The 8,184-nt window shown below is 63.7% G+C and overlaps 1 protein-coding gene across 1 annotated transcript in view; it reads right to left on the reverse strand.

Moving 5' to 3' along the window:
- Window positions 1-7,898: 7,898 nt before the first annotated feature.
- The window catches only part of DAPK3 (death associated protein kinase 3), a gene marked incomplete in the record, with an annotated part of 17,730 nt that continues 17,444 nt past the window's right edge, over window positions 7,899-8,184 (reverse strand). The window contains 1 exon segment of the mRNA XM_027769616.1: window positions 7,899-8,184. Within this exon segment, the coding sequence (XP_027625417.1) occupies window positions 8,041-8,184 (144 nt within the window).

Here is an 8,184-nt window from a genome sequence, read left to right on the forward strand (position 1 = left end):
CTCTGGGCGGCCAGATCCTGCCTGGCTGCATCGGCACCTTGACCATCACTCTTGGTGAGGCTGGTCCCGGGGCCTAGGGGTTAAGGGCGCCATATTCCACGTGACTGCAGTTTGAAAAATACCCTGGACACGTGTGCGTGCGTGCCGAAATCCCAAGAGGAGAAGGGCCTACGGCGTGGCCATCCCCGCCGGGAGTGATCTCTCGCGTTCTGTCTCTCTCTGTCTTTCTGGAGAGCACACACACACCCTATGGCAAAATTTCTAAAAAAGCAAACAAACAAGGAAATGAACAGCGGTCCGAACGCCGGCCTGTCCCCCAGCCTCGGGGAGTGCCACCCTGCACCTGCTACCAGGGAGCCCGAGCCGAGGCCCTGACCGCAGTGTGCGACGCCCGTCACCAGGGGGCACCCCGTGGGACCCACTCACAGCAAGGCCCCGTGGTCCCAGCCAGACAGGAAGCAGAATGGTGCCCCGAGGGCTGGGGGGCTGGGCGGCGCCAGGGGGACAGTTTGGGTTGGGGAAGAGACGGGAGCTCTGCAGCTGGACGGGGGTGCCCACTGCCGCGGAGCTGGGCCCCGAACGGTGGTCAGAACTGAATTCCGCGTTAGGTAGATTTTATAAAATAGAGGGGCCGGCAGGGGGCGTGGTGGCTGAGGCCTGGACTCGCACATGGCCGACCGCAGTTTAAGTCCCCGACAAGGTGGCTTTCTTACTTCCACTCTCTGTCGTCAAATTAAAGAATAATAATAAATAAAAATTAAAGAATACAAGCATGAAACAAGGACAGTGGTGACCGGGTCACCAGCTCAGCCAGCTTGCTTCCCTGCTCTTAGCTCCGAGTGTCCTTCGGCAGGGCAGACGGCTGGGGGTCAGTCACCATGCAAGGGCTGATGACCGCGAGGCCGGGCTGCCCAACGACCTTCCGCAGGGCTCAGGGACGGGAAGCGACAATACACGGCTGGGCCTCGGGTCGCGAGGATGCGGGCTGGCCGTGTCTGGGGACACCTGTGGTCGTCACATCCGGCGTGGGGGTGCTCCTGGAATGGGGTGGGTGGAGTCAGAGACACCGCTCAGCACCCGCAGAGAACGACCCGGCCCCGGTGTCCACAGTGCCCAGGGAGGGGACCCCATGTTAATTATGGGGAGAAAAACGGAGTCTAGGGGCCAGGAGATGGTGTAATGGCTACGTCGCTGCACTCCCATGTAGCCGACAGTGGTTCAAGTCCTGGACCCGGTGGCTTAAACTCACACCATGTGCGTGCATGCCCAAGATCCCGAGAGGAGAATGGAGGAGAAGGGATTGCGGGGTGGCCATCCTCCCTGGGGGGGGGGGGGGTGATTGCTTGCTTTCTGTCTCTCTGTCTCTCTCTGTCTTTCTGGCGAGCGTACGCGCCCTATAGCGAAAACCTCTCCAAAATAAAAACAATCCATACTGAGCGGGATGAGGGAGAGCCACAGCCGAGGTCCCCTCGTCCACACCATCTGCCCATCAGGAATTGATCCTGGGGCCCGTGTGAGCAGCGAGCAGACTCTGTTTTTGTTTTTGTTTTGGGAGAGGTTTTTGTTATAGGGCATGTGCGCTCACCAGGAAGAGAGAGACAGAGAGACAGAAAGCAAGAAATCACCCCCCAGGGGGCATGGCCACGCCGCAATCCCTTCTCCTCCATTCTCCTCTCGGGATCTTGGGCACGCACGCACACGCGCCTGGCGTGAGTTTAAGCCACCGGGTCCGGGACTTGAACCACAGTCGACTACGTGGGAGTCCAGCAACATAGCCATTAGCCACCTGCTGGTGGACACTCAGTATAGACAGGACCTCAGGAGTAGAGGATTATGGGACGAAGGCCCGTGGGGGTCCGTGGACTGCCCTCACCAGTAGGGGCTCGCGGGGGGTGGTTTTGCCCCCAGAGGATGCTGGCTGATGCCAAGAGGCGCCTCAGCTGTCACGACTGGGGTGGAGCCGGGTCCTACTCGGCACCGCTGTGGCCGGGCGCCCACAGAGAACAGCTGACGTCAGCATGGTCTAAGGCAGGGACGGTTCCAGCCCTGTCCCCGAGGCGCCGCGGGTGCTGGCGCTCCTGCCGCCCCGTGGCTGGCACCTCTCCAGCCAAGTCATCCCCAGACCCTACCCGGGGCCTTCTTCCTTGGACCCTGAAGGGCCCTGGCCTTGGGGGCTCCTGGGTCTCCTCTGCGGACAGCGTGGAGGGGTGTCTGGGGTGCCTGGGGCCGAGGGCGGGGACCCACATGGCTCCTTCCCGGTGAGGAAGCTGGTCCCAGCGTGCCCCTGCTGGGAGGTCGTGGCCGCCGTGGACAGGTGTGTGGACACCATCTTCCATCAGGGCCAAGGCGCCCTGCCCCAGGGCTCCCCACGGACACCGGCCCCCAAGACTTCAGCCCTCACACCTCTCCCCAAAAGCCCAAACAGCTGCTCACACCTGCCCGGAGGAGGCCGAGGGGCCCCGGGGAGGGCTGCGGGGCCGGCCAGCCCCCCTTCGTCGTGGCCGCCGTGGACAGGTGTGTGGACACCATCTTCCATCAGGGCCAAGGCGCCCTGCCCCAGGGCTCCCCACGGACACCGGCCCCCAAGACTTCAGCCCTCACACCTCTCCCCAAAAGCCCAAACAGCTGCTCACACCTGCCCGGAGGAGGCCGAGGGGCCCCGGGGAGGGCTGCGGGGCCGGCCAGCCCCCCTTCCCCCTCGCCCTCGCTCTATCTCAGGCCCCCGCCCCCCGAGCATCTGTCACCCACATCAAGTAGCACTCAACTGCACCTTAATCAGCAGTCGCTCGGGCGACGCCCCAGGGCCCAGCAGGGCTCAGCCGCCACCTCTGAAGGACACCCGCGCCCGGCACTCCTGTCCTTCCGGGCCTCAAAGGCTGCCCCTTGGAGCCGACTGGGGCAGCCAGGGTCTGGGGAGCAGTGGGCTGAAGAGGATGGACAATGCTATGGGGGAGCCGGGGGCCCCAGAGAATGGCCTGTCTCCTCCCTGTCCCCAGGACACCACAGCCTCCAGGTCGGGGACACGGGCCAGCACTGTCCAGGAGAGCCAGCTGGGTGGGGTTGGGGCTCCCGAGAGGAGCCGCCTTGGGGGCTCAGTCACCCCATGGGACAGTGACCCTCCAATAGATAAGGGAGTATTCGAAATAGACAACCTCGGGGGCTAGGGAGCCCCAGGAGGTCTGGTGGGGAGGGGAGGGAGCCCCTGTCTCGTTCCTCCATTGAACCCCCACGGAGGGAGCCACCGCCGAGGCCACATCGCCCAGGACACGCATGCATTCTTGGGGTCCCCGGCCCAGTCTGGCGTCCCTGGCTCGGTCCCCTCTAGGACAGAACTCGGGACGCCCCGGCCCCCATAGGCTGAGCGGGCGACTGTGTGTCCGCGTCCTTGGGGGTTCGCTGCCCCCACTGTGCCGTGTGACTGTCTGCCGGCCGGGTGGGGGGAGACGGTTCTGGTACTTACTTTTCATTTTGTCTCACAACAGGGGGGTAAAGGTCTTGGGGGCTGGAGGAGCCGCGCAGGGTGGCGGCCTGGCTTTATAGCCGCAGCCGGTTATTAATAGCATGGGGTGTCCTGCGGGATGGACAGCCGCAGCTGGGGGTGGGCGGCCGGCCCGGCTGCACCTGCTCTGGGCCCTGCTGGGGTGAGGGCAGACATGCCGCTGACCGGAGCCCCTGGAATCCCGCTCGGCTCAAAGGGATCCTGGCGGACCGGACGTGGCCGTGGAGTTAAAGCTCCACAGGGCACCGGGGAGAAGGGGGCCCCAGTGGCCGCTCTGCCCCGAGGGTGGGGTCCCCGCCCATCAGCCCGCCTCACTGCATGAGTGCTTCCTGGCCTCCCTGGCAGGGGGTTCCCACTTCCTGCCAGCCCTGGGCCCCTTCCTGTTTATTTCTCTCTTCCGGGAGCAAGAGAGACAGAGATAGCGACAGAGACAGCGTGCCCAACAGGGTCCTGATGCCACCGTCTCTCCTAGTCTCAGCCCACGAGGGTGTGCCCCATGTGCTCAGGGGGTCTCTGGACACGGACCTGGGATCTTCTGTGGGGGTCGGCCTCACCACCGTCTGGCCCAAGCCCCGGAGCTGTTCAAACGGGCCGACCACCTCCTCCTGCGGGAACCAGGGGCACTGTGCCCAGTCACCGCAGTGCCTGCAGCCGTGGCTGCTCGCTCGGTCCAGGACGGTGCGGCCCTGCGGTGGGGGTCCTCCTGCAGCCGAGTCCCGGGAGTGACACACCTTGTCTCCTCATTGGGCCAGCGTTGGGTCGTCCCCGTGACCCTGGTCCTTAGCTGGGACTCCGGGGTGATGTGGAGGCGATTAAAACACAGGTCACTGGGACCAGCAAATGGAATAATGGTTGCGTTGCCGGACTCCTATGTAGGCGACCGTGGTTCGCGTCCCAGACCCGGCAGGTTAACACTCTTGTCAGGCACGTGTGCGTGCGTGCCCAAGATCCCGAGAGGAGAATGGAGGAGAAGGGATTGCGGTGTGGCCATCCCCCCTGGGGAGTGATTTCTCGCTTTCTGTCTCTCTGTCTCTGTGTCTCTCTGGTGAGTGCACGTGCTCTATAGCAAAAACCTCTAAAAAACACACACACAAGCCGCTGACCCAACAGCCCATGGGCCTTGCCCAGCCCAGGGCTCTCGGCTCCAGAACGTCCACACCTGGAGTTCCACCCAACCAGGCCCCCTGGGCTTCCCGTGGCCGCTCAGAGACCACCTGCCTTTCCCCTTCAGGGTTCAGAGCGATGGTGAGAGGAGAGGACCCGCTCGGGGAGGAGCCCAGCCCAGCGGGGGGCTGCACCGTGAGCCCCACTGCGCCTCCAGCCTCGGCCCCTGCGTTGTTTTCCTGGTCTAAAATCTTGCCAGATGGGGGGCGCCAGGTGGCGTGGTAGTAGGGGGCTCCGGGCTCCCACATGGCTGACCGCGGTTCGAGTCCCAGACCTGGCGGCGTGACTTCTCTCTCTCAAGGAACTTCCCTTGTCCCTCTCTGTCAAATAAAAATAAATAAAATAAAATAAAATAAAAATTTTTGCCGGATGGTCCATGCACTCACCAGACAGACAGAGCGAGAGCGCGAGGAAGCACACCCCATGCAGGACGGGACAATCCCCCCTCAGTCCCGTCTCCACCATCTCCCCCTCTCTCTGAGATCTGGGCACGCATGCACAGTGGCCGGCGTGTTTGTCAAGCCCCTAGGTCTGGGACTTGAACCACACAGCCGGCCTCCAGGGGTCTGGCTGCCTTAACCACCTGGGCGGGCGACCGATCGCTGTCCAGCCGCCGGCTAGCCGGCTTCAGTGCGCATGCTCACAGGGCCCTGCCAGCAGCACCGCCCCGCCCCGCCCTCCGCCGAGGGAGGCCCAGAAACCGCCGGGCTCTGCTGCCACCTAGTGGCTGTGCCCTCGCGCCGCTGCAACCGGAGGGCTGGGTCCTCCCCATCCATCAGTGGTCGGTCCATCAGTGGTCGGTCAACTCCCAGCCTGACAAAGGTGGCCCACACCTGTTCCTGTACAGAACTTGCTTTCATATTGTTTCGTTTTTTATTTATTTGATTTTATTTATTAACTAATTTTTAATTTGACGAAAGGGGGACAGAGAGAGGGAAAGTGAGGACGCAAGCTGCCCGGTCTGGGACTCGAACTGTGGTCGACCATGTGGGAGTCCAGTGCCTTCACCACCACGCCACCTGCCGGCCCCCCTTTTTGCATTTTCTCTTTTTTCATAACAGAGCATGTGTGTACGCATGTGAGAGACAGAGATAACGAGACCAGATGTGGGATTCTGAGCACTCACCCACTCCCAGCATGTTCCAGGCCTGCGGGGCTGGGTCTCGAACCGCCCATGTGGGCTCCCCTTCTCCTCGTTTATTTACCTTTTTAAGGTTTTGCTGTAGGGCGTGTGCACTTCCTGGAGACAGGGGGGGTAAGGTGAGAAAGCACCCCCTCCGGGGGAGGCCACACTGCAACCCCTCTCCTCCACCCTCCTCTCAGCATGTGCCCAGCATGAGCTCTCTCTGAGCTGGATTCACTCTGTATGTTTATTTTAACTTGACCAGAGAGGGACAGAGTGAGAGAGAGGGAAAGTGAACCATGGTCGCCATGCGGGAGTCCAGAGCCCCTAACCCATCTCGAGCCGCTGGGTCCAGGACTTAAACCGTGCCTGGCCCTGTGGACTGCAGCATCTCGCCCGCCACGCCACCCGCTCACCTAGCTTCCTCCTTCTCACATAAACTTTACACACATTTGTTATTATATCTTTACTTGAATCTGACCAGAGAGAGACGGAGGGAGAGTGAGAAGGCAAGCTGCCAGGTCTGGGACTCGAACTGTGCTCAGCCATGTGGGAGTCCACACCTCACCCACCACACCACCTGCCGGCCCCAGGTGGCCTTCTCTAGAGCAGCGTGCCACAGCTGCACCCTGGAGCCAGCCCCAGGTAGATCACGGCAGGACATGGGTGACTCCAAGGTGTCCCCTGCTGACGGTGAACACAGGCTGAGAAGTGGATGGGACTGGCTGGGGGAAAGCGAGCACGGGAGATGGGGCAGGAGGGGACCCGGTGTCTCCCACCTCCAAGGGTGGGGCGGGGACGCATCCTTTGAAATCCCAAGGAGACCTCCTCTGCGGCCTCCCCAGGGTCCTGTTGTCTCTGCAGAGGCCCCAGAATGGGACAGCTGGGGACAGTGACACCGGGCCCGCAGGGATGGCTGAGGGCAGCAGGAGGTAGGTCCGCACCTGGCCCGAGGACAGTGAGCCCCGGCGTGCACGGGGGAGGGCGTTGGGTCCTGGGACCCTCCCTGCTCGTCTGGCACTGCTGGGCCTGTTTGGAGCTTTATCTGCCAGGGGGCGTGTGCAGTCAGAGAGGGGTGTGGGCACGCCGCAGTCCAGTCCCCCTCGCCACCCTGTCGGGGCCTGGAGCACATGTCACACACAGCTGGCCCACGTAATTAGGCTACCGGGGCCAGGATTTGAACTGCAGGTGACCACGTGGGCCCTCGTTCCCTTATCCTCCAGGCCACCGAGGCAGGCCGGGGGCGGAGGGGAAAACAAGCCTCAGAGAACACCCGGGTGTCAGAGAAGTCGGGTTTATTTCCTTTGGCTGCAACAGCTGTCCCCAAGGGACCAAGGGGTGAGCGCGCGCACATAGCAGGCCCGGAGCGGGCGGGGCCGGACACTGTCCCAGACCCACGCTGAGCTCCCGCGCGGCCCCGAGAGGCGCCCGGCGACTCAGAGAACGGAATGCCGGCAGAGAACAGCTGAACCGATTTGTCACAGAGCAGCAGGGCCTGGCGCACCAGGGGACACTGGAGGTGCCAAACGCAGTGCCCTGTGGCCTCCTGCAGGCTATCCTGGAAGGAGCCGCCTGTGGCCGGCTCCCAGAGCCCTACAGGACCGGACACTAAGGCCCAGCAAGCACAGCCCAGAAGCATGTGGGCGGGGCTGTGTGCCCAGGACACCGGCTGGTGGCTTAGAACCCTGGTGGGGCTCTCAGGAAAGAGGTCAGGCGACAGGGGTTCTCTCCTTCCCAGGGCTCCCGGGCCATAAGGAGGCAGAGCTGGGAGCTTTTGCAGAGCCCAGAACCTGCCCTAGGCAGCCACCTCCTGGCTTGACGACTGCTCCAGCCCGGGGCCAGACAGAGGGCAGTGGGCCGGCTGGGTGGGAGGCCACCTCCGCCGCTAAGCAGTGGAGCCACATGCAGGCCCGCGGCAAGGAGGGCCTGGACTGCCAGCCGCCCGCCCCTCCCCCCAGTTCTGTGCACCTGGCAGGGCGTGGGGGTCCCTGCTTTAGACCGGGAACATGGAACCTGCCGCCTCTGCCATCCAGCCAGCCCTGGCCAGCTCTGTGACCACCACAGCCCTCAGAGCAAGGCCACGCTGCCCAGCAGCCAGCGTGGCCCCTGTGCAGGTGGGGCTGGGAGGACGCCGGTAGGACTGCTGTGGAGGTGGCCGGGCTGGGAGGGGGACCCCTGCAGGGTCCCCGGCCCTGGGTGCGCAGCCTGGGATCCAGCAGGGCTGGAGCCAGGGAGCCCCCGGGAGGCAGCCGCCCTAGCGGAGGCCACACCCCACTGCCTGCAGCTTCTCCTGCTCCATGGCCCGCACCAGGTCCTGCACGAAGCGCATCTCGGAGGCCACCTGCTTGGCCAGCGCCTCGTAGCGGTTCTCCAGGCGGCTGAGGCGGCGCCGCAGCCC

The sequence above is a fragment of the Tupaia chinensis genome, unplaced genomic scaffold (assembly GCF_000334495.1).
Source record: "Tupaia chinensis unplaced genomic scaffold, TupChi_1.0 Scaffold149964_2, whole genome shotgun sequence".
In the NCBI taxonomy this organism is placed as follows: domain Eukaryota; kingdom Metazoa; phylum Chordata; class Mammalia; order Scandentia; family Tupaiidae; genus Tupaia; species Tupaia belangeri.